Below are 26,194 nucleotides of genomic sequence, written 5' to 3'. Positions count from 1 at the left end.
CCGATATCCCCCTTACTCTAGCGGTGGTTGAGTCCGAGTTCAGCCTGCCGGACGCACGTGGCTGCGTCGCCTTCCTGGTTTTTGGTCGGATTTTTGGGTTTGGGGGGCCGCAGCTGGTTGGTGTTGGGAGCCGGAACGTTTTTATGGCTCCAGCTCAGGCTTCGGGACGGAGGAGGAAAAGACAGCGGCGGTGTAAGGATCATGATTTGGATCCGCAAGAGGTGATGAGAAAACCAATGTTTTAAAATTATTTTGTTGTTGTTTTTCTGTTTTATTATTCGCAAAAAGAGAAGTACCGGCGCTCCAACCAACTCAATAAGCTGATTTTAGGGGGATGGGCATGGGCCTTTGATCTGAAAGTGATTTACTCTGCAGTAAGCCTCATTGAATGTAACTGGACTTGCTTCCAACTAACAGCGTAGTTGCAAACTCTTATGTACGTTAGTGCAGAAATAAGCCTCCCCTCTTGTATTCCGCGGGGTTTATTTCCAAGTAATGGCTTCATGGATTAGAAGCCGTTCTTTGAGAAGTTTTCCTTGCCTTTCTCTAAAATGGCTTGGAAAATGGGCTGGTGACGGTGGCGAGTGCTGTCAAGCCATAGTTGACTTATAGCGACCCCTAGTGCAGTTCTCATGGTTAGAGTCTGGCAAAGGTGGTTTGCCATTGCCTGTTTTGCTGCCCTGGTCTTGTTTAGAGGTCTCCCATCCAGTTACTCAGCAAGGCTGACCCTGTTTTCGCTCAGAGATCTGAGGAGATCAGGCTTGCCGGGGCTGTCCAGGTCAAGGGTAGAACCCTGACAATTAACAGCAAAAATGGGTTAAAACCCAAACATGTACCGATGGTGAATCCATAGTTTGGTCTCTGGTTTGCTCATAAACACACAGTGGGAATTCAACTACCGCCCAGGACAGAATGCAAGCCTTTTGTTACCATCTTTGAGTAGTGAGGCCCCTCAGTCTATGCATAATTGATTTGTGACTAGTATTTGAAGCTTCCTTTTTTAATAACTCATTTACAACCTGCCTGGCCTGAAAAAGAAATATTTTTCTACTGATAAAGTTATAGTTTTGTGTGTGTGCGTGTGTGTGTGTGTGAGAGAGAGAGAGAGCATCATTGTGACCCTGAAGAAGACTCCCAGGGCCAAACCGCAGTTGGTCCTGGGACCAGTATTGTGATTGGTGTATGTATACCATGATCTGAGTTTTTAATGATATTTCATATGTGTTTTCAATCCTATGATGCTGTGCACTGTGTAATGAATACGTGCATTTATTTTATTTTCTGGTTGCTCAACCTTCTGGTTTCTATACCCATAGGAGTGTTTACACAATCCAAGAGAGGTTTGTTTGGCAGATCTCAGATCTTGGGCTCATCTGTAGAGTTAGTGTCTGAAAACGACTCAGATGTAGAAATTATAATAATTTTTGAAGTCTTTAAAAATTGCGTTTTTAGTCACTTTTTTAAAAGACGTGTTAACCTTTGTTTTTGTGAATATTCTGGCAGTATAACAGGATGATTCTATTTCTTATTACTCCATATCTGAACGATGGATGCGCGTTCTTCTTTTTTTATTTTGTTCAAAGGACTATGAGATGCCAGTGCCGACATTCCCCACGGCTGATTGTGCTTCTGATGTTGAGCCAGACACCCGGGAAATGGTTCGCGCCCAGAACAAGAAAAAGAAGAAGTCAGGGGGTTTCCAGTCCATGGGTGAGTGAGGGACTGCTGCAGGTCTGTCTCTCAGTCATTTTGTGTTGGTTGAACTGGGACAGGGGGACACGTAGGGCCTTTCCTAGGGAAATAAATAGACTGCATTTTCCAAGTTGTTCCAAAATCTGCTCTTGGTCTCAGGTGATACGTTGAGGTTACTTTTCCCAGTTATGGCCTCTTCGTTGGGGGCTCAGCCTTCGCTATAAATCCTTGTGCCATTTGTGGGTAACCATCTAGCCCCCTATATATTGAAAGGGAGTGTAGGAATCTTCCCTTATAGAGGATTGCTGTATGCATGACTGTTACCCATGATGGCTTGGTGGAAACTCTGTGTTCAGAGGGAGTACACTTCTGAATGCCTGGGGCTGGGGGCGGGGGATGATGGGAATGCTTTGATCTTCATCTTGAAGATTATGGACCTTGCAGGGCTTCGGTTGGCTAATGCAGGCAACAGGATCCTGCACTGGAATGATCCACTGGTCTGAGTCAGGTGGAATGATCCACTGGTCTGAGCCAGGTGGTCTCTGCTGGTGATCTTACAAACTGTCTTCTCTGCCAGGGTTGAGTTATCCAGTGTTCAAAGGGATAATGAAGAAAGGATACAAAGTGCCTACCCCAATCCAGAGGAAGGTGAGTGACTGGCAAACCTTGTGTTTCAGGTTGCTGCATTGCATTGAAGTTACAGAGGCAGTTTCTGAAGCAGTGCTGCTGTGGTGGGGAGGGGGCAAATAAAGGGGAGGGGCAGCATCAGAGTGTGAGGACAAAGGGAAAAATGTGTTTGTGTGTGTAGCCAGTCCCTAAAACAATGGTTTATTGATGCATGTTAAGAAATGTTTGCTGCTGTTACAATATCCCTGAGCCCAGTCACGAGGACTGAATCGGCCTCTGGGTGCTGAAATTAATCCTTCTTTGGCTTCTGGAGTAAGAAGGAACTGTGTTATCCACCTTGGGTCTCGGTGAGAAAGGCATCCTATAAGTAAAGTGAAATAAAAAAGAAGTGGAGTTGACCTATGTTGTTACAGGAGGCAATCTTTAGTCGGAAATGGTAGGGTTAAGAAAAGTACCCTCTTTGATTTTTGCTGGTTGTATGAACTGTTTCTCATTCGCAGAGCTAAACATAGAGGCTTAAGCTGCTAGGTTTCTCATTTGGGGCTGCCTTGTCTTGCAGGCTATTCCTCCGATCCTGGACGGAAAGGATGTCGTTGCCATGGCAAGAACGGGGAGTGGGAAGACGGCCTGTTTCCTCATTCCCATGTTTGAGAAGCTGAAGGCGCACAGCGCAAAGACTGGCGCCCGGGCCCTCATCCTGTCACCCACTCGGGAACTTGCCCTGCAGACTCTGAAGTTCACCAAAGAGGTACTGCAGATGTGGAAGACGTTTGGAACTGGAGGCTAGCGAAAAAGAAAGTGCTTGTCAACCCTGAGTCTCTTTCCTGAGACTCTAGAGAACCATGGATGAATCATGTACTGTTGACTGGTGGAACATACTGCTGCTTGATTTCTGTTAAGTGCTTAACAAGATTCAAGACAGGCATATGATACCATATCTAATGTGTATCCACGATCCTGAGGATGTCTAACTCAATGACTTTGCAGCACAACTGTGCAATCGTATATCAATATAGTGAAAGTTGCAAACAGCAGTGATTTCTAAGAGAGCCTGTAAGATGCAGTCTCCCTCCAGTGACCTAAGTCCTTTCTTGAACAAGGAAATGTTTACCAGACTTCTGAAAGTTGGCAGTGAGTTGGATTGTTTTCCCAGGGTAGGGAGTTCCATAGGACTGTCAAGATCCTGCATGCAATTTGTGGTAGGACCTCTAGATTAGGATTGAAGGTCACAGTGGCAATATCCAGTTAAAGAATTGCCGATTGCAGGGCTGTAGTGACCTCGGCCAGAGATGCTGGGCCGTTACTGTCCGATAAAGTAACCAATTCTGCTCTAGTTGGACCAGTGGTCCAACTCCGTGTACTTACAGCAGGAGGCCCTGGGTAGAGTAGGCAGTTGCTAGATTGCCAGTAGCTTGAGGGGCACAAAGTAAAGCTTCTCCCGTGCTCCTGTTGGCATAACTACTTGCTTCACTCTGGTGACTTGGGGTGGGGGAGGGATAATTGAGTATTAAGATTTCTGAAAATGCCACCTTTTCAGATGCACATTTATTATTTATTGTTTATTATTGTAGGATGTCTTCTGAGGTTTGGGGGCTGCAAACTCATGCCGGTGAATTATGGAGTAAAGCTGTAGCAACTTTAAAAAAATCTCAGTAACATTTTGGAGGGAGGGGGAGTGGATAGTGAAGGCTAGGAGTGGGAGGTGTGAATTTGCATGTATAGCAACAAAGTTCCCAAGATACTAGACTAACTGTCCTTCGTCTGGCATTGCAGCTTGGCCGGTTCACAGGCCTGAAGACTGCCTTGATTCTTGGAGGAGACAAGTAAGTTTTTTTGTGTGTGTTTAGATTTCTGGCCTGCCCCATCCTTGAGGACTTGCATTGCTTAAGGCTATAGAAAGAGCTATGCTGGATGAGACCAAAGGTCCACCTTGCCCAGTATCCTGCAGTGGTCAGCCAGTTACCCTGAGTAGGGCATGAAGTCAATCAGCTCTCTCTCCTCCTATTTAATTGTAGAATCTAGAAATCAGGAGTCTACTGCCCCTGAACACAGATGCCCACTTCAGCTGTCATGGCTAGTTACCACTGAGAGACCTGTCTAGCATGATCTTAATTTGAAGTCTGAAACTGCTAGATTAATGTTGCAGTCCTAAGAAGGGTAACTCCAGTCTAAGCCTATTGAAATCAGTGGGCTTAGATTGGAGTAACTCTTCTTAGGATTGCACTGTAAGAGTCTCAGGAACTGGAAGCGTCGCATGCTTCCCCCCCCCCCGCCAAATACCAGGCACAGAGGCGGGGGAACTTTTTTTGGCAGCAGCTTTCTGTCGCCTTGCTTTTGGGGCTGGGGTTTGAGGCACTGGTTCTTCTGAGAAAGCTCATTGCTGATCTGGAAAGCAGAGCAATATGTAAATGCTGTAGAATCAAAAATGCGACCCAAACACATGTGGAAAATGAAGGAAGTAGCAGGATTCTGGGATGGTAGAATAAACTGCAGCATTTCAAACTCCAAGTGGAGTGTTCCATTTTGGAATGTTCCCTTTCATGAAATAAAATCCTGGCAAGTAGAAAACTAGCAAAGAGACTTTTCTCCTTGCTGTATTAGTTTTCTGGTTGCCCTGAATGTTTATACCAAGGAACACTCAGAGCTGGGATCCAGCACCATGCACTGTGAAATGATGGAACTCAATCTGCCACCTGTTTCTTCTGCAGGTCTGATCAGGCCCAGGTATAATTGTGGCTTTCCTGTTGAGGGGAAGTGCTATCGCTGAATCCCTTCAAATGCTTGCTTTGCCTGATTTAGTATTTTCTTTTTTTCAGGATGGAAGACCAGTTTGCAGCGCTGCATGAAAACCCTGATATGTGAGTCAGAAAATTCCAGCCAAAGTGTGCTGAGTAGGGGTGTGCAAGGAAAAAACTTTCGGCTTTCTTGTTTCGGGATTACCCGAAACAAGATTCTCTACCGTTAAAGCCGAAAGCCGAAACAAGAATCTCTTTCGGGATTCGGGATTCTTTCGGCATTCTTTCGGCATTCTTTCGGGTTTTTTTTTTGGGGAAAATGCCTCCGTCTTTCAGGACGCCTGGAGGAGGCATTTTCCCACCTAATAAGCCCAAAATTGGTGGGGACCTTCCTCTAACCCTTCTCTAACAACCACCCAAGTTTCAGAGAGATTGGACTTTGGGGGGCCATGTTATGGCCCCCCAAAGCAGGTCCCCCATCCTCCCATAAGAAAGCGAAGGAGCAGCATATTGTTAGCATGCTGCTGCTGATCTTTCTTCATTATTTCCTATGGGGAAAAAATGAAGAGGCAGGCTTCCTTTGCCAGGGGTGGCATTTTGCATGCAAAATGCCCCCCTACCCTCAGGGGCCCTTCTCCCACCCCTCCTCCCACCCCCCACCAAGGCTCAGCCTGCTCCCACTTGGGGGGCATTTCATGGCCTCCCCAAGTAGATGCTCTGCTCTAATCTCTACCACTGACAGCTGGGGGAGGCTTGTGTTGCCAGGGGTGGCATTTTGCATGCAAAATGCCCCCCAACCCTCTGGGGCCCTTCTCCCACCCCTCCTCCCACCCCCCACCAAGGCTCAGCCTGCTCCCACTTGGGGGGCATTTCATGGCCTCCCCAAGTAGATGCTCTGCTCTCATCTCTACCACTGACAGCTGGGGGAGGCTTGTGTTGCCAGGGGTGGCATTTTGCATGCAAAATGCCCCCCAGCCCTCTGGGGCCCTTCTCCCACCCTTCCTCCCACCCCCCACCAAGGCTCAGACTGCTCCCACTTGGGGGGGGCATTTCATGGCCTCCCCAAGTAGGTCCTCTCAGCCCCTAAAGTCCACCCCTTACAGCCCCACACAAACCCAATTCCCCCCCCCAGCTGCCACACACAGACCCAAATCCCCACATTAGCCCCTCACAGACCCAAATCCACCCCCACCTGCCCTACACCCATAACCCCAGGAACAGGCTGGCAAAGGCCAGCCCTCTCCCTTTGTTCCCTATGCTGGGAACTTCTAAACTCTCTTTCCCTGGGCAATTCTGCACAGCCCAGGGGTGCCACAATGGTGGGCACACTTCTGAGTGCCAGCTGGTCCCTGTGAAAGAGCACCTGAACCACAGACACCCTCCCTCAAATTCCCCCACCACCTACAGAGATGGCTGGCCAGCCAGCCCCATTGTTCCCTATGATGGGAACCAACTGCACAACAAAGAATAAAACAAGAACAACACAAAATAAAGTTTTAAAAAAATTATATTCTCCCTTCCAAAGTACAAGTAGGCAAAGCATTATGACACATTACACCAGCAGTCCCCCACACAGAAAAATTAACACAACTCACTTAACATCAGAGAATCACAAAGCATGATTCCTGTCAAAAACACTTTATTTCTTGAACAGCTTTAGGTTACACAGAAGGGGGGCACACCAAAGGGCATGGCAGCAGTATCTTACACAAAAATAACACAACTCACTTAACATCAGAGAATCACAAAACACGATTCCTGTCAAAAACACTTTATTTCTTGAACAGCTTTAGGTTACACAGCAGGGGGGGACACCAAAGGGCATGGCAGCACTATCTTACACAAAAATAACACAACTCACTTAACATCAGAGAATCACAAAAACACAATTCCTGGCAAAAACACTTTATTTCTTGAACAGCTTTAGGTTACACAGCAGGGGGGAACACCAAAGGGCATGGAAGCAGTATCTTACACAAAAATAACACAACTCACTTCACATTAAAGACTCACCCCAAAAAATTGCTGTCAAAAGAACTTTATTTCTGTAACTGCTTTAGGTCACACAGTTGGAAGGCACAACAGAGCAGGAAAGCAGTGTACTACACAAAAATAACACAACTCACTCCACATCAGAGAATCACACAAACACAATTGCTGCCAAAAACGGTGAAGTGGGTTGTATTATTTTTTGTAGTACGTTGCTATCATGCCCTGTTGTGCCCTCCTACTGTGTAACCTAAAGCTGTTCAAGAAATAAAGTGTTTTTGCCAGGAATTGTGTTTTTGTGATTCTCTGATGTTAAGTGAGTTGTGTTATTTTTGTGTAAGATAGTGCTGCCATGCCCTTTGGTGTCCCCCCCTGCTGTGTAACCTAAAGCTGTTCAAGAAATAAAATGTTTTTGACAGGAATCGTGTTTTGTGATTCTCTGATGTTAAGTGAGTTGTGTTAATTTTTCTGTGTGGGGGACTGCTGGTGTAATGTGTCATAATGCTTTGCCTACTTGTACTTTGGAAGGGAGAAAATAATTTTTTTAAAACTTTATTTTGTGTTGTTCTTGTTTTATTCTTTGTTGTGCAGTTGGTTCCCATCATAGGGAACAATGGGGCTGGCTGGCCAGCCATCTCTGTAGGTGGTGGGGGAATTTGAGGGAGGGTGTCTGTGGTTCAGGTGCTCTTTCACAGGGACCAGCTGGCACTCAGAAGTGTGCCCACCATTGTGGCACCCCTGGGCTGTGCAGAATTGCCCAGGGAAAGAGAGTTTAGAAGTTCCCAGCACAGGGAACAAAGGGAGAGGGCTGGCCTTTGCCAGCCTGTTCCTGGGGTTATGGGTGTGGGGCAGGTGGGGGTGGATTTGGGTCTGTGAGGGGCTAATGTGGGGATTTGGGTCTGTGTGTGGCAGCTGGGGGGGAATTGGGTTTGTGTGGGGCTGTAAGGGGTGGACTTTAGGGGCTGAGAGGACCTACTTGGGGAGGCCATGAAATGGCCCCCCAAGTGGGAGCAGTCTGAGCCTTGGTGGGGGGTGGGAGGAAGGGTGGGAGAAGGGCCCCAGAGGGCTGGGGGGCATTTTGCATGCAAAATGCCACCCCTGGCAACACAAGCCTCCCCCAGCTGTCAGTGGTAGAGATTAGAGCACCTACTTGGGGAGGCCATGAAATGGCCCCCCCAAGTGGGAGCAGGCTGAGCCTTGGTGGGGGGTGGGAGGAAGGGTGGGAGAAGGGCCCCAGAGGGCTGGGGGGCATTTTGCATGCAAAATGCCACCCCTGGCAACACAAGCCTCCCCCAGCTGTCAGTGGTAGAGATTAGAGCACCTACTTGGGGAGGCCATGAAATGGCCCCCCCAAGTGGGAGCAGGCTGAGCCTTGGTGGGGGGTGGGAGGAAGGGTGGGAGAAGGGCCCCAGAGGGCTGGGGGGCATTTTGCATGCAAAATGCCACCCCTGGCAACACAAGCCTCCCCCAGCTGTCAGTGGTAGAGATTAGAGCACCTACTTGGGGAGGCCATGAAATGGCCCCCCCAAGTGGGAGCAGGCTGAGCCTTGGTGGGGGGTGGGAGGAGGGGTGGGAGAAGGGCCCCTGAGGGCTGGGGGGCATTTTGCATGCAAAATGCCACCCCTGGCAAAGGAAGCCTGCCTCTTCATTTTTTCCCCATAGGAAATAATGAAGAAAGATCAGCAGCAGCATGCTAACAATATGCTGCTCCTTCGCTTTCTTATGGGAGGATGGGGGACCTGCTTTGGGGGGCCATAACATGGCCCCCCAAAGTCCAATCTGTCTGAAACTTGGGTGGTTGTTAGAGAAGGGTTAGAGGAAGGTCCCCACCAATTTTGGGCTTATTCGGTGGGAAAATGCCTCCTCCAGACGTCCTGGAAGACGGAGGCATTTTCCTATAGAAAAGCCGAAAGAAAGCCGAAAGAATCCCGAAACGTTTCGGCTTTTTTCTTTCGGCTACCCGAAACGTTTCGGCATTCCCCGAAACGTTTCGGCATTCCCCGAAAGAAGCCGAAACACTTTTGTTTCGGCATTCTTTCGGCATTCTGAATGCCGAAACGCACATCCCTAGTGCTGAGCGTGAATGCGTGTGTGGCTGATGGGGAGGAGTTTCTCTTTCCGGTCTCTGGGTGCAAACAAGTCACTTAGTCTCAGGCCTCGTTTAGGTGGATGGGGCTACCTTGAGAGCCACCTATGTTAAAATCTCCATCTAGGAAAGGATGAGGGTTACTCCTTGTATCTGTCGCAGGATTTGAACCTGGTTATTGTTATGACACACTGGCTTACGATCTGTCCCTGCCTTTCTGGTTTAGATCGATTTGCTTCTGCTGTGACTTGCATTTTACTACTACCACTTCTGAAAGCTGATCCTGCCTTTGCATGGGTGCAGAAAGGGTGCCTCTAGCAGCAACTGCAGGCTTTGTGTCTGTTATAAAAGCATAAGTGTATGTCCAGTTCAGACAATACTTGGTGCCCAGGTACCAATTCAGAGGCTGCTTCTTTGACAGGCCTCCTATCCTGATGTCTCTCCAACAGTAGATAAGATTCTAGTTTTTACTGAGAACAAGATAATAAAGGCCATTAGTGATCCATAAAGTGTAATCTTGCCTCAGAAAGCTTCTCTGAGGTGGGGTGGACATTTAACTCTTCCCCTCCCCTTTTTCTCATCTGCTTTTACCTGTGGTAGAAGCGTTTGCTTTTTCCCCTACAGGGGATGAAGACAGCCAGGGGAATAAGGCGTTTCTTATCTGGTGTTAATCCCTCCAGTGTGCCACAGCCCCAAACTGTCCCCTGCAGGTTTGGGGTCACCTGGAAGGACCATGCCATTGTGATTCTCCACCTCCCAGCTCTGGATGCATCTTGGGATTAATTCTGTTAGGCAGAAATCAGGAGAGAGAGAGAGAGAGAGAGAGCTCCTTTCCCCCTTGCCACCAGCATTCACTGTGTCTGTTGCCATTTGCTTCCCCCCTTGCAGAATCATCGCCACTCCTGGCCGCCTGGTTCATGTGGCCGTGGAGATGAAACTCAAGCTACAGAGCATGGAATACGTGGTGTTTGATGAAGCGGACAGGTTGGTTTGGGTGCTGTTGTCCAGATAAGTTCCTGAACAAGCCCAAGCAGCCATTGTGTCAATGGGCATTAGAAGGAAACCTGGCCAGGATGTCTGGGGCCCTACCAGGTCTATAACATTTTACAGTGCACCCTTATATGGAGGGACCCCATTCTATGCCCATTGAAATCAGCATGCTTAGACTGGGGTATCTTTGTGTAGCAGGACACTAGAAGGACACCCTACCTCTTCCCTCAAAGCAATGAGCAATGCAAAATACGGCTGACTTCTAAAGCTGTCTGAAATGTGTATTGAAAGTTGCCGTCGCTCTTGCTCCAAGGGAATCCTCCATTGCCTTTCTCTTCCATTCCTGCCACTTGCCGAGTTTTTTGTGCCATTTACCTCACCAGGCTCTTTGAGATGGGCTTCGCAGAGCAGTTGCAGGAGATCATTGGCCGACTCCCAGAGAGCCGCCAGACGGTGTTGTTCTCTGCCACCTTGCCGAAACTTCTGGTGGAGTTTGCCCGAGCTGGTAAGTGGGCAGGCCTGGTGACGGGGGAAGGTGGAGAATGTGTTCATATCGGCATACCCGTGGGGCAGTGTTTGTTTCATTCCTGCCATCCTGCACTCCCTCATACTGAGTCAGGCTATTGACCTATCCGGCCCAGTATGGTGTTCTCTGCCCAGTATGGCTATCTCCAGGGTTCCCAGCAGAGAGAGACTTTCTCAACACCTGTTAATTGTGATTCTTTCAAACTGGAGTTGCCAGGGATTGACTTTTTGTACACAAAACAAGATACTCTAGCTCTGAGGCACAGCCCTTCTTCTTATGCCCTGTGTTGAAATTGGGCGAGTGCAACAGGGTCTAACCCAGCTGGTATTTAGAAAGAGACATTTGCAAGAATGGGGAACCATGTATGACGCAATGTTTGTCTCTTTTGATAAGGGTCTTAGCCCTCTTAGTTGGGAATCCCCCACACACACTTTTTTTTCTCCCCCAGAACACCCTTCTTCCTCTATTTGGGAAATCAACCGTGCACACAGTCCGAACAGCTGTGCAGGCAGAGGAGGGGTGCCAGAGCAGAATGAACTTCTCAGCCTGTTTTTGGGCTTTGGCACTCACCTCTCTTTCTTTAATAGCCTTTCATCCCTGCCCCAGAGTCTTCAGAGAGGGAGGAAATACTCAGCTTGTCTTTTTCCCTTCCTCTTTCTCAGGCCTTACAGAGCCAGTGTTGATCCGCCTGGATGTGGAGTCTAAGCTCAGCGAACAGCTGAAGGTGGGGAAGTCATGAAATTCATGGAAAGTTGTTTGTGGGTGGGGGGTGGGTGGGTATCTCTTGAAACTGGGGGTGGGCAGCATGGCAGTGTTCTTACACGGCACTGCTTTTGTGTTGGGCAAGGTGGCCTTTGCTCCTCTAGAGCTAGTCTGGGGCAGAGGCTAGGGTGGCTGAACCCCTCAGGTAGCTGGCATGGCAGGAGGCCAGCTTGGTGAAGTAGGGCCTCAGAGAACATCCTATATTTGCCCTCAGGAATGCTTCTTACGTAGTCTGTGGGACACAAGCAGAAGCCATTTGTGTTAATTACTATATATCTAGTTGTTCATTGCTGCTGTTCAACTATTGGTTTAAAGGTGTGTGGGGGGGTGAGATCCGGTAGAGGCTTACTGTGGACAGGAGGTGGGGCACAATTTTTGCTTATTTTCCTCCTCCTGTTGCAGATCTCTGACTCCTCTCCTTGTTCTGTTCTGGGGGAGGCTCTCTGTGCCACTAGAGCAGCATTTGAGGGGCTTTGGGGGCTTCAGCTGGAGAAGGAAGGCATGGAGGGGAGCCCTTTCTGTCTGTGAAATTACCAGTGGAACCCTTTTCACAACCCTGTGAGATAAACTAGGTTGATAAAAGGGGTGAGCGGCTCAGGTTTCCCAGGGAGGCTGATCAAGTAGGGATTTGAACATACGTCTCCCCACCCAGTCCTACTCTGGCACCCTGATCATGACACCACACTTGTCAGTGAACTGTCTCTCAGAGGAGGAGGCCTGACCTGCCTGTCCTAGCTCTGGTCAGGCTGTTGAGTCTCCCACCATAGCATAGGTGCGTCTGAGGCACTGCAGATTTAGGTAGACTACACAAGGGAGGAGGCTTACTGAACAGGCCTCTCTTCTCAGTTAAGCTTTTCCGGGTGTTTCTTGTTTTGTTTCCAGCAGAGAGTGTGGGATGTGAAAGGAGCAGGCATGTTCCTAGTTCAACGGTCCTGCTACTGTTGGGGATGTACCCCTGGCAGGCTGCCACAGATTCCTCCATTCACTGCAGCTTGCCTTTCCAATGGGAAGGGGCAGAGAGGGTCTTGTTGTAGGTCAGCTTGTGTGGACTGCAAGGGGTTGTTGTTGTTGTTGTTGTTGTTGTTACAGTTGTTTATTGCTCTTATGGACAGTGCCCAACCAGAATGGTTAACAAAATCAGTGTTATTATCCCCACAATGCAGCTGGGGAACGGAGGCTGAGGAGTGGCTTACCCAAGGCCACTTGGTGAGCGCAAGGCATTAGTGAGACTTGAACCATACTTAACCAGTGTGCTGCACAAAGCGTTAAGTGCACATCTTCCTATTCAGAACAATGGCTTGATGTATTTGGTGTAGTTTGTGTGCCTTTCTTGTCTATTTGTGTAAAACTTCTCATAAGAGGATGAAGTTGCGTATGAAACCCTTTTGGATTGGAGGGCCTTTTGTCGTTCTGTACAGTCCCAGGCATATGCAATAAATTTCTGCTGACTTTAATCTCCAGCTCGCCTTCTTCCACGTCCGTGCAGATGACAAGCCTGCACTGCTGTTGTATCTACTCAGGACTGTAGTAAGACCCCAAGACCAGACCATTGTGTTTGTGGCCACCAAACACCACACGGAGTATCTTAAAGAGGTACGTGTGTGTCACTGGGGAGTGGGGGGGCATTGCAGCCACTTTGCCCCCTCTTGATGTCTGTGCAGTGCTGTGATTTCTCCCTCCTTCCTCATAGCTCTTTCCACTGAACTCTTATTTCATGCTGGAACTGAAACAAAGCCCAAGTATATAACCGTGCTTGGTCAGATTCATTCCTTGCTACATTTCAGTTATTTTCTCTTTATCTCCACATCAACCCTGTCAGGTAGGTTAGTCTAAGAGAGAGTGACTGGGTTATGGTTCTCAGCTTCCTGACTAAGTAGGGACTTGAACTCTGGTCTAGCCACTACCGCACGCTGTCTTCACTACTATGGTCTCCCCCCCACCCCTCCCAAATTCCATTCCTAGCTGCCAAAATGTACTTTGTAAGATCCTTGGGGCCAAGACTTCTCATTCTTACTCCCTGACACGGTATGTACATTGGTAATAATAATCTCCCCAAGCAGAGCCAGGATGTAGAATCTCCTGCGTGCTTCACGCATGCTGGAGAATGAGGAGTCAGTAGACCGAGATGCCAAAATGGATTGTACCACTGCAGATGGATCCTTCTAGCTCAGAATGTTCCTTTGCATAAAATGCTCCATGCAAATAGGGAACTAGTACAGTTCCCCTCCCTTTGCATACTGGGTTGTCCTCCCTATTTCCCCCCACCCCCAATTTTCATGGAGTTTTTAACGTAAAGGAGCAGTCCAAAACGGACTCCTACCCTTACTGTTGAAAGTGGTGTAGTCCATGCTTCCGCCTCAGGTCTCAGCTGTCTCCTTCCCATGAATGCGGGGCTCAGACTGTGAACCCTTTCTTTTCTACCTCTAATAGGCTGGACCATGTAGATGGAAATACAGTAGCTGGTCAGCCTGTAGAAAGGAAAGCTAGCTGAGAGGAATTTCCTCCCTTCTCCCTCAGCTGCTGAACCTGCTCTTCCTATGCTTCCTCTTTCGGAGGATGACCATATGGCAGCAGCCTCGTGGGTCTAGTTCTTGCAGAGTGGATGGGCATACCTGTTTTCTGGCATGTGCCACTTTAGATTACAGGTGGGGTCTTGTGGGATGGATTGCTTCTAGGGTGCAAGCCACTGGTTGCATATGCAATCATGAGGCACACCTGCCGGCTCAAATTGTACCACTTCATCTTTTATATGTAGGAACCTAAAGCCTTATTAAATCTTTTAGAGAATGGAGTTCCTTGTGTTGTGAACCAGTTCAGAAATCAAATATTTGCACCTGCGCTCTGCATCTTACCTTTAAACATTTCATGCACAAAACAGCATCATCGGAATAGCTTTGAAGGATTCCTTGCAAACTTAGTCCATAACTTGCCAAAGACTGGTGGGCCATGCTTCTAAAACTATTATTATTCTGTACATCCCTAAGAACTAAAAACATACCTTTTTTAAAAAAAGGGGGAGAGAATGAAAAGGTAAATTTCAGTTCCGTCATACGTTGTTTCCATGGAGGGCTGAGAAACACGAGCTTTGATGCGCTTGCTTCAGTGGTGGGAAGTCTGTTCCGTGGTCTTTCTGCTCTCTCTGCAGCTGTTGACGGCACAGGGTGTGGAATGCTCGCACATCTACAGCTCTCTGGACCAGACAGCTCGCAAGATTAACATCGGCAAATTCACCCATGGCAAATGCTCAGTGCTGATTGTCACTGACTTGGCTGCCCGTGGGATTGACATCCCCTTGCTGGACAATGTGATCAACTACAGCTTTCCTGCCAAGCCCAAGCTCTTCCTGCATCGTGTGGGTGAGTTCTAGGGGCCTTGTCCTAAGTCTGGTGCCTTATGTATTTGAATCTATGGGGCTGCTTTGTGCCATCAGACTAGCCCCATGTTTCCTTGTCTCGACTAACAGTGACATCGTGTTCTTGGGCAGAGGATTTTTCCAGTACCCGTTTCCACTGGAGACACATAGAATGGAAAGGACTTTCTGCTTGCAAATTATGCAGGATGTTGAGAGGGGCTATTGAGGGATTGCATGATATTGAGGAAGGGCATGTGGCACAGCCATGTTTCGGACACCAGCCGACATCACTGCTCATAATTCTTTTGTACTTTCTTCTGATCATACTGCAATCACAGAATGATGATTATGAACTTAGACTTTGGCTGGCTAGAAACTAAAAAGCAGTGCTTAAGCCTCCCTCCTCTCCCCCATCAATGACAGCTGATACTTTATAGTTGAGATGTGAATGTAAGATCTGGCTGGAAAGAAACGGGAAGCTCAAGAATCTGAGAAGGGAAATGTAAAGGTTCATTAGCTCTGAGAAACCTAAGTAGCCCTTTGAACATTGCTCACCATGGGTAGCTTGGTGCTTCAATAGTATTTTAAGTCTTTTTTTAAAAAAAAATTGTCACAAATAAAAGGGGGCAGGTGCAACAGCCTGAAAGACAGCACAGAACTCTGAAAAGGCAACAGATTGGCTCTGACATCCAGATTATCTGTAGAAATGGAATGAACACCTCCATTTGTGGAAGCATCCTTGGCTGCCTGTCGTGAAGAAGGCTCACAGCCAGGCCCTGAAATTTCAGGAGTTGTGTGTGGGGGTGGGGGATAGGAGTCAGGTTAAAAAAACCTGTTTTTTTAAGAATCCTAAACACGCACACAGCAGTGAGCTAATGCAACTTGGAAGTTGCTCAAAAGCCTCCTGGGGACTTGCGATGTAGAGCATTGTTGTAGACATAACTATGGCATATGGCTGGAAAAGACCGATCTAGTTCAGTGACAGACTTTGGTAGGACCAACACTGTGGCTGTGGCTGACTTTAAGTCATAAGAGCATAAGAGAAGCCATGTTGGATCAGGCCAATGGCCTATCCAGTCCAACACTCTGTGTCACACAGTGGCCAAAAAACCCCAGGTGTCATCAGGAGGTCTGCCAGTGGGGAAGGGCCACCAGAAGTCTTCCCACTGATTGCCTCCCCCCCCAAACACCAAGAATACAGAGCATCACTGCCCTAGACAGAGTGTTCCATCTATACCTTGTGGCTAATAGCCACTGATGGACCTCTGCTCCATATGTTTATCCAATCCCCTGTTGAAGCTGTCTCATCCTCCCTGTATTTTTGCCAGTGTCCAAATAACATAGTTTGTCCAGCCACGCATGAGCAGATCTGATTTGAAGTATCGTTTTCCAAGAGCTGCCCCGTGAAATGGATTAAACAGTACATGTTCAACCCATTGCTACCCCACCTGAATCCTGGATCCGGAAGGTAGCCAGGTGATGCAAAGATACTATTGATTTCTCTATGCAAGGCCCTTTGAGCTTTTCTTTTTTAAAGTTGGAGCGTACTTGATTAGTTATGTGATTTATTGTCTGCCTTTTTCATTGGTGCTTCAAGACACATTACAGAGTTCCAAGAACAACGCACAAAAGACCATATGACAAATAGCGCAATGACTCTAAGTTATGCAGTTAACCGAGAGTGGAGTAAAAACAGTGCCATCAGGATCCAATGAACTGGATATCAGAATTGGGGGGAAATGAAATTAAAACCGTATAATACCTCCAACAAAAATGGAAGAGGAAAGGTGGAGGAAAAGAGCTACCTTAAATTTCCACAATCTCATTAGGCATTTGACATTTTCTTTTTTTATTACTTACCTAGGCAGAGTGGCACGTGCTGGAAGGAGTGGCACAGCGTATTCTTTGGTGGCGCCAGATGAGACTCCCTACGTCTTTGATTTGCACCTCTTTCTAGGCCGTCCCCTTGTGCTTGCCAGTCCCCACAAGAAACCCTCAGGTAGGTAATCCACTATTCAGGGGGGCTGGCTGGTGGGGATGACCATCTTTCCAGAAGTGTGGGATGGAAGGAAGGGAGGGAGTCATCATCAGGAAAGGTACATGATAAGCATGTGAACTATGGCTTGGCTATAGCACATAATAATTACTCCCGGCAAGGGGACTTTGGAGAAGGGTTTTTTTCCCCAGTCCATTGGTGATTGGTGGTGACTCTGGGCTAGCAACAAAAAAAAATGTTTGTGAGACTGCAAGGTTACTGTATGGCATCTAGGTGTTCCCCCAAGTCTGGCAGTAATGGAAATGGCAGCATAGTGAGATGGTTGGAACGAGGCTTCCTGGCTGACTGTAGCAGCTTTTGTAACCAATAGCTGCTGCAGTCCACTGGAGGCTTCTAGTCGTGCAGGTTGTTAAGCGTCCTGTGTGACCTGGGGTTAGTAGACTTGCAGAGCCCAGGGCAGGTCCATTTATGCTTCGTGATAGAAATTTGAAACTGAGGAAAAATGAATTCTGCATTCTCTCTTAATGCAGAATAAATAAACTTTCCTGAATTTCCCTATTCACTAGTGATTCCTGCTATTCATATAGGGAGCTGTGGGGTAAGGACCCTCTTGCTTTAAAGATTTCACCATACTTAGCTTGTGTATTTTTTTAAGCTTAAACTTTCAGCCCTAAGAACTAGACACATGAACACACATACTACATGAAATCTTCAGATTGCAGGACTCCAGCTGGCATACAAGTTGGCACATTCTTAGTCATAGGTTGCCCACTGGTGTTCTGCCACCAAGGCCATTCCCTCAAGACTCCCTCAAGCCCTGGCATTACTTCTTGTTGGTGGTGCCCCTGTGCCCCCAAGGCTAGATACTTGGCTGCGTTCTGCCTGGGAGAATTCTCTGTCGCTCCCCCCCCCCCATTCTCTCCACTCATGGGCTCTATTTCCCCCATTTCAGATACAGATGGTGTCTTTGGTCGCACCCCTCAGAACATCATTGATGACGAGGAGAGCCTGCTGCAGACAGACCATGAACGTTCGCTGGACCTGCAGAGCCTGCGCCGAGTGTCTGACAATGCTCAGAAGCAATACGTGAAGTCACGGCCCGGTCCGTCTCCAGAATCCATCAAGAGGGTCAAAGAAATGGACTGCTCCCTTCTGGGCATTCATCCTCTATTCAGTGAGTGTTCTCTACATAGAATGAGAAAAATCTGTGGGTGGGCCTGGTTAAGTGGCAGGGGTTTGGTAACTTGGCTTCGGTGGCCCTTTCTGTGGCCGAATGGCTTGCGGCTCTGCAGCATGTGGAATGCTGGACTGCACTGTAGCGGATCATGGGAAGTTGACATGTTTGAATATCCTGCCCCTCCTGTAGAAAAAACTCCCTGCATATAGTCAATCTGCCCATCAGCATTTAGCATAAGCCTCTCCCATGTTCTCACGGAGCAATTTTTGTTTGGCCTAGAATATGCAATGACCTCCTTTGCTTGGTGTCTCTTAAGGTTTGCGCTTTGAGGGGGATGAAATTGAGCGGCTGAAATTCGTGGACAGCATTAAAACCTACCGTTCCAAGGCGGTAAGTGTAGCAGAGAGCCCCTGTTGTCAGTCAGCCCCTGCCAGTTTTCCTGCTCTCAGTGTCAGATTTCTTATGCTTTCTTTTTTTTTAACGGGTAAAATTCAAGTCCAGTTGCACCTTAAAGACCAACAAGATTTCCACCTTATAAGCTTTTGAGAGTGAAAGCTCCCTTTGTCAGATATCTTTGACACTCTCAGCTTTATAGCCTGGAAATTTTGTTGGTCCTTAAGGTGTTACTGGACTCGAACCTTGCTCTTCCACTGCAGACCAACATGGCTACCACACCTGAAACTATTTTAAGGGTGTTGACATAAATTAATGATGCCTCCTTCCTTGGTGTCTTCATTATTTACTAGCAGACTGGCCATCGTATTAATAGAAGGTGTGCAAGTGCTTGCATGCACGCCTGTGGCATGATCTAGTCTCAGTGGATGCTGGGCCTCTCAGTCATCATTGGGCTAGGTAGTTGCATTTTTGGTCTTAAATACAGTGTTCTGGGTTTAAATTCAAATAGGCTAGGAATGAATGGCTGACCCTCCTTTGTACAGATGACCGTAAGAGGGGGTGGTATTGGGAACCTAGTGGAATGGAGGCATAGATCTGCAGGCACGGTGACCCCTTTCATTAAGAACCAAGCCTGACCCTATCTGCATGGTTTGTTTCTGGATTTAGTCACAATAAAGCGTAACCATGTAAGGAAAGCCAGTGTGGAGGTGAGAATATCATCCAAGGTCATGGAGATTACCCAGTATCATAAGATCCTTGCTGGATCAGACTACTGGTCCACCTAGTCCAGTGCCCTGTCCTCATACAGAGCACAACCAGCTGCCCTGGAGGACCAACAAACATGCCATAGAAGCCCTGACATTACTCCTCTAGCAGAGAGGTTTACTGCGTCTAGAAGTGCAGGTACCCTTTGATCAACACAGTTAGTAGCCATTGAAGGTCCTTTCTTCCATTCATGACTCCCCCTTTAAAGCTGCCTATATTCATAATCATCGCTGCATCCACAGGCAGTGAATTCTACAGTTTAATTACCTTTAAATATCCCAACTGACCGTGAAACTCATTGAGTGACCTTGAGCTAGGCTTACTCTCTCGGCCTAGCCTACCTTACAGAGTTGTGGTGAGCATAAAATAGGTGAAGATAATACTATATAATCCACTATGAGCTTCTTGAAGGATCTCAATCAGTGATTGTTGTGGGGGTGGGGTGGGGAGGGGGTGTGGTCATGAAGCTGTTTGAAACTAAGGATTGCAGGGCAGGAGGTATTAATTCATATAGTCTGGATCTTGGCCGTTCAGGGATTTATAAGTCTAAGCCAGGAAACACAGACTTCCAGTCCAATTTGAGCAAGAGATGTTTGCCACAGTTTTGAACACTTGAATATGACTCTTCCAAGTCACTGTTTTAAGTGTCCTCCAGATGTACTAATAAAAAATACTGAATTGAAATAAGGCAAGTCGATCTTTGACTGAACTGAGCTGAGACTGACAGATGCCTCTGGAAAGTTCTCCCGTGGTGGATCACCTGCTATCTGGTTGGGAAATGAACTTACAACTCTGGTGCACATTTACAGTGCAATCCTATGCAGAGTTACTCCAGTCTAAATCAATTGAAGTCAGTGGGCTTAGACTGGAGTAACTCTCCATAGGATCAAAAAGAGTCCAGTAGCACCATTAAGACTAACCATTGCACTGTTAGTCGTAGATAGGTCTCCTCTGCTTCCACCATTCCCTGACAGATGTCACTCATGTGCTACTGGGATTTTGTTTATTATCATGCATTAGACTATCTTTGAAATCAATGCCACCAACAAGACGCCGGCTAGCGACGTCATGCGAGCCAAACGAAGCCACGACCGGCAGCTCATCGACCGGCACCAAAGGAAGCAGCAAGAAAGATTATCCTTGCTGGCAGAGAAGGTTCAAGATCCAGCTGTGCCAGTCGCTGCTGAGCAAGACTCTGAGGAGGGGGAAGAAAACCTTCAGGTAAGGCTCTGGATCCTTCAGATTATGAGAAAGGCTGTGTTAGCTTGTGCTTAACACTAATGAACCAAGATGCTGAAAATTCTGCAATGCTAAAAACTGAATTCTGTGACTTGCATAAATTAAGCAGACCCATTTTCAAGAAGCTTAATTTTGTGGTCACTAGCCCTTTCAGCAGCACTTCCGGAGGTCTGGAAAATCAGGACCCATGCCCAGTCCCAGTTAGGAACTACTGCTGTTCTTTGCAGCTCTTTCCAGGATGACCCACTGTAAGCATGAAGACGCATTGTGTCAAACAAGGATGCCGTAAGGCGGGGTAGAGGGGCAGGCGCCTATAAATTCAGCAGAGCTGGTTCATGTTCCTTACAGGGGGAGAGTCACTCACTGGTCTTAACCTCTTCTCCCCCAGGCTGTCTTCTCCACGGTGATCGGACGGAAGAGGAAGCAGACTCAGCTGGGAGAAGGCACCAGGAAAAAGAGGAAACGGGCGATGCAGAGAGATGATGAGTTCTACGTCCCTTACCGGCCAAAGGACTTTGCTTCCGAGCGTGGGTATGCGGAGGGCTGTGAGGCAGGGAGGCCTCGGGCTGAGTAGAGGGAGTTTTTCTGACCTTGTCCTCTGTGACCAGGCTCAGCATCGGTGGGGAAGGCAACGCTTTCGAGCAACAGGCTTCTGGTGCCGTCCTCGACCTGATGGGTGACGAAAATCGGAGCATGAACACCAACAAACAGCTCCTGAAGTGGTGAGTGCCGAGTTCAAGGCAGGCAAAGGCTAGTTGATCAATCAGTTGAATGAGGTGGGATGTGGATGTGGAAGGGGAAAAACTATTTGAAAATCTCCCCCCTCTGAGATGTTGCAGCTGGTGGAATTCCACCACCTCCTCACCCCCTTTTTCCCCCTTTTCATTGAGTCTATATATTAAAAATGCAGTCCCTTCTGGACTATTCAGTCCTCACAAAATGCGTTTTTAGGCCATCCTTTAAAAAAAAAAATAGAGGCCTATATTATTCTGAATGCTGGGGAAGTCTGAGAAGGTTAGCTTTCCTGTGCTGGTTTCCTTTTCCTCGTGGTACCCAGCTAGTTTAATATGGGCTATTGTGAAGAGCATTTTGTAAAATGTAAAGTGCTTATAAAAGCCACAAAGAGCTGGCGCCTTCTTAGACGAGGCATTTCTCACAGGAAGGAATGCTTTTTCTGAGATGGTACCTGCTGCACTTGGCACACACCATCTAAGAAAAGTTTGCATTGTTTTTTAAAAATTCTCCTTTCATTTGCAAGCTTCTGCAGATTTAATTAATTGAGCAATGAAAAGACCTATTTCTAACTGAAGTTACTATCCATGGGATACAGCCTGGGACATTTATCCAACTTCAGAGACCTTTAGCATTAACATGTAGACCAGGGATAGAAAACCCCAACACATGTGCCAAACAGCACACAAGAGCATTTTGCTCAACCTGTGGATCTCTGCCTGAGCAACTGAGGTGAGCCCCTGGGGCCAGAGTCCTAGGAGAATGGAACAGACATAGTTTACATTCATCACTGCCTCTTGGACCCACACAGCAGCCAGCTGGGCCAAGGCAAACCTCCTGAGATGCTGATGTGGGAAACTGCATGGCTGATACCCATCTTTGCAAAAAAAAAAAAAAAGTTGCAAACAGCCCTATTGGCCCACACAAAATCCAAAACGAGAAAACAAATACGTGTAATAACTTTTTATTAGAACCATCCAAAATGACACAGAACCCTTCATCAGGTAAATGTTACAAAAAATAAATCATGCCAGCTCTGGTAGTATTAGATGCTGACAGGTACACAGGTTGGTTCAGTTGCCATAAGTGTTAAATTCCAGTACTTGCATCATGTTGCCTGCTATACCTATTGCCTTGAGGAACTGAAAGCACTCCCAGGGCTGAGTCTGACCAAGTACAACCCTTATTTCTCTCTCCTCCTTCTCCTACCTCTTGGTTTGCCAGCGTACCAACTCTTTCACAGGTAGATGTTGCATTTTTTGTTCCACACTCGAGGCAAAAATGTTGTCTTACTGTGTAAAACTGTTTTGATTATTTGATTTCCCCCCCCCCCCCCATCAAATGACATTCTGGACAAATGCTTTATCATGTAGCAGTTGACGTACCGTCCCTTAGAGTTCCTTTTCTACAGCCCTTCAAAAGAATAGGGACGTGACCTAAAAAGCTGCCATTGTGTAGAGTCAAAGGGCAAACAAAATACACCGTGGAGTTTTCTGGTTTCTGCAAACCCTCCTGTAACCTCTTCGTCGTGTTTCAGGGATCGGAAGAGAAAGCGGTTTGTGGGGCAAATGGGCCAGGAGAACAAGAAGAAAATCCGAACAGAGAGTGGCAAATACATCAGCAGCTCGTACAAAAGCAACCTGTATCCTTCCGCCAGTTTGAGGATGTTAATTGTTAATAAAAGTACTTGTTCAGAGTTCCAGGCAGCAACAGTTTTTAGGAGAGGCATTTCCTCTTTTGTTGTGACGCAAGATGTCTTTTGAGGCTGTGACACCTGCCACACCTCATCTTGAAAACAAAGAGTGTTTTTGTTTCCTCAGAACAACTTTTTGATACATGTGCAGATTTTAGCTAATTAAAACGTATAGAATTTCTTCCGAAGTGTGACAGCCCTTCTGAGCTTGGCTTCATGCGTCTTCTCTTCAGTCCCAGCACACCAAAAGCCCCCAGTCACAAGTAGAAAGTCGGTTATCAAAGAAGTACCCACAGCAATGGCTTGTACACTGCTGAGGTAACATAACCTGTGTGGTAAGGGATGGCACACAGCTTCTTTCTTGATGCCTGGGGAGCGGGGGCGGGGGGGCTACTTACAGAGAAGACTACAGCCCCCCTCTCTGCTTCACACACAGAGCCTCAATTGGCTATGTGGGGGCTGAAGAGAGACCAGCCTCCTTTACCATTCCTTTTGAAGACATGAAGCTGTCTTCACGGCACTGATCCATTCACTCAGTGTTGTCCATTTTAACTAGAGTGGCTCTCCAGGGTCATAAGGGGAGAAAGGCCTTTTCCCATACCTCCTGTCCTTTCTAAATGGAGATGCCGGGGATTGAACCTGAGGACTTCAGCATGAGAGTCACATGCTCTGCTGTCTCCAAAGACATTTTAAATGAGATTAAAAGATGCCAGGGCAAGTCTTAATGAGCTATCAGTGCTGCTCAAGAAGGCTCTGGAATGTTAAGCTTCCTGAACAGGCTGCCACAGCTATGAGAAGTGGAAAAAGAAAAACAAGATCGATGAACGGGATTCTGACTCGGAGGCCGGAGGAGAGCACAGGGGTGGAAAGAGACAGAAAGGCAAAGGTGAGTGGGCTGCACAGGCCGAATCTCACAGGTTCTCTCTGTGGCTCAGTTCTAGCATCTAGAGTATGTTATGAAGCTGAGGCTAGTCTGGACTCTACCACTTTAAATGTCTCCCTGATTGAGATTCTGTGCTTCATAGCCTGTATTCCGTCATGCATTCCAAAAGCATTTAAGCTTTTGTAACAGGGAGTGTCAGTTCTCACCATGACCACACAAGTTGCAGACTCCTTACTCTGCCCCCGATGCTGTTTCTGAAGGTTCTCTGATCCACAGGAAAAATGTGGCTAGGGTGGGGGTGCTGAACGCACTTAAGTTTTTTGAATTGCACAGCTGGATACAGGCTTGTGTTCCTTGCAAATAGCTCTGTGGTGGCAGAGGGAGGAAGCTATGCATGGGTGATAAGAAACCGAGGTGGCTGGTGAGTTCAGTGGTTTTTCAGTCTGTCTTCAGGGAATCCATTCTGCACCAGTTTGCATGTTGGAGGGAACCCAGCATGTATACTGGAGAGCACAGCAGAGAATTTTGCACTGTTTATAGATCCAGAGGCATTAGCCATGTTAGTCTGTAGTAGCAAAATAGTAAAGAGTTCAGTAGCACCTTTAAGACTAACCAACTTTACTGTAGCATAAGCTTTCGAGAACCACAGCTCTCTTTGTCAGATGCATGGAGGGTAAGAATGCATGGAAGGTATATATAACTGGCCAGTTTCTTCTTACCCTCCATGCATCTGATGAAGAGAACTGTGGTTCTCGAAAGCTTATGCTACAGTAAAGTTGGTTAGTCTTAAAGGTGCTACTGGACTCTTTACTATTTTGCACTGTTTATGTGTCTCTTTGCCCAAGTTTGTTGGGCCTCACCACCGTGCCAGGATCTGTGTCCTTGAATGCACCCCCCATTTTCCTGCCACTCTGTGTGGTCGGGGAAGTTTCATAACCATGAGCCCAGCTGTCTTTCAATAAGGTTTCTCTTGCATTGATGTTTTCATTGAGGCACCCCAGAACTCAGTATGAAATCCCCTGGCTTCTGGGACACTGACTGGAAGTGTGTGTTTGCGTGTCTACACCATGAATTTCAGTATCTTGAGAACCTTTCTTTTTTCTCTAGAGGAGAAAAAAATTAAAAGACCATTTGGTTGCAGAGAGATACTTGAATCTTCAGTGTTAGGGGCAGGGTTGTGTATGTTTGGGGGTCCAAGGCTTGTTAACTTGTCCTCACATTTAGCATATTTTTAAAAAATACTTTCTACAGGACCCTCTTATGTCTGTATACAAGCATCTGTTTAGTTTTCAAAATGTATGCAGCTAGCTGAATGTGGCTTCTTAAGGGTACCTAAGATGTCTCTGATTAGGACCATGTTGGACGCATCCCCCCTGAAAACTAGGACCTCTACAGCTGTATTTCTTCAAATGCCTCCCTGCCACGATGAGCCCTAAAAAATGGTTTTGCTTTCTGAAAGGCAGCATTCACAGGTTGTGAATTCCTTAGCAGGCCCTAAATTCTCTGTTTTTATGAGGGACACATTCAGGCCAAGCAGACGACCAGTAGCTCTATTCTCTCAGGGACAGAGTTGACCTAGAAAAGAGGAGGGGACACTTTGTAACAGGACTGTGTGGCTTCCCTTGTAGGGGCACGCCCTCTGCCTTCCTCACAAGGCCGCCATGGCTCCCAGCCAGCCCAGGCACGCTCTGAGCTGAGAACCAAGCAACAGATCCTCAAACAGCGGAAGAAAGTGGCAAAGCAGCGCTTTCTGCAGAGCGGAGCTCTCAAGCGGTTAAAGTCCCGCAACCGCCGGCACGTCCACGACCTCCGCCAGAGTGCTTTTGGGCGCGGAACCGTCAAGAAGGGCAAGCTGCGGAAGAGGATGTAAGAGTATGAGAAGACAGCTGGCTTTCTGCACCTGCCTCCTAATGTTCAAACCCTGCATTTGGAAGGAGACCATTAAATGTTTTGAATATCTTTGTTTATGGCTGAAGTGTCTGAAATGGTTCTCCTGATCCATCAGGCCCCCTGTATATCTTTGAGGACTGCCTGCATCTCCTGTCCTTGTGCTAATCTGTTTGGAATAATATTTTCCCCTCAGTGTTTGGTCTTTATTTTCTGACCTGGATTTAGAACAAACCTGTACAGCTTTGATCTCGGCCTAGCCAAACACATCTTGCCAATTGAATGTTGAGGCTAGCAATGTACTTGACCCACATGCAATTTTTGCAGCAAAAACAAGAGGCTTAGAGAGGTTTTTGGTGGACTTTCACCATGTGTCGCTGGAGGGCCAGTTTGGGCTTTGCAAAATCACAAGTGCAGGCCAGTGATAGCATATTAAGCATACAATAATATATTAAGAGAGCATTAATGTGATAGCATATGAAGGGGGCACTAAAGTTGGTGAAGCAGGTGTGCAGGCAAAGTAATATAGTAGGCCGTTGCAGTCTTACTGGCTGCCTAGACTAGCTCTAGAAGTGGGGAGCAGTAGGATAGCCAAGGTGTTTTCACTTTGAGTTACCTGCTAAATGCACCGCCCACTTTCCTGCTCCGATCTTCCTTCATCCTTATG

General features: G+C 47.3%; 1 protein-coding gene across 1 annotated transcript; it reads left to right on the top strand.

The window, feature by feature from the left end:
• The first annotated feature begins 43 nt into the window (after positions 1 to 43).
• Positions 44 to 25,599, top strand: DDX54 (DEAD-box helicase 54). The gene is made up of 20 exons (XM_054996340.1): positions 44 to 221; positions 1,584 to 1,710; positions 2,270 to 2,340; positions 2,879 to 3,067; positions 4,093 to 4,142; positions 5,136 to 5,177; positions 10,018 to 10,113; positions 10,503 to 10,624; positions 11,308 to 11,369; positions 12,869 to 13,000; positions 14,553 to 14,763; positions 16,624 to 16,758; positions 17,708 to 17,929; positions 18,249 to 18,322; positions 20,114 to 20,314; positions 20,721 to 20,863; positions 20,941 to 21,054; positions 22,602 to 22,706; positions 23,546 to 23,643; positions 25,269 to 25,599. Exons 1-20 carry the CDS (start codon positions 144 to 146, stop codon positions 25,508 to 25,510), a joined length of 2,514 nt encoding a protein of 837 aa, XP_054852315.1. The 5' UTR covers positions 44 to 143; the 3' UTR covers positions 25,511 to 25,599.
• Positions 25,600 to 26,194: the final 595 nt, after the last annotated feature.

The sequence above is a fragment of the Eublepharis macularius genome, chromosome 13, assembly GCF_028583425.1.
Source record: "Eublepharis macularius isolate TG4126 chromosome 13, MPM_Emac_v1.0, whole genome shotgun sequence".
Lineage (NCBI taxonomy): Eukaryota > Metazoa > Chordata > Lepidosauria > Squamata > Eublepharidae > Eublepharis > Eublepharis macularius.
This window is presented reverse-complemented; position numbering and strand designations above follow the sequence as displayed.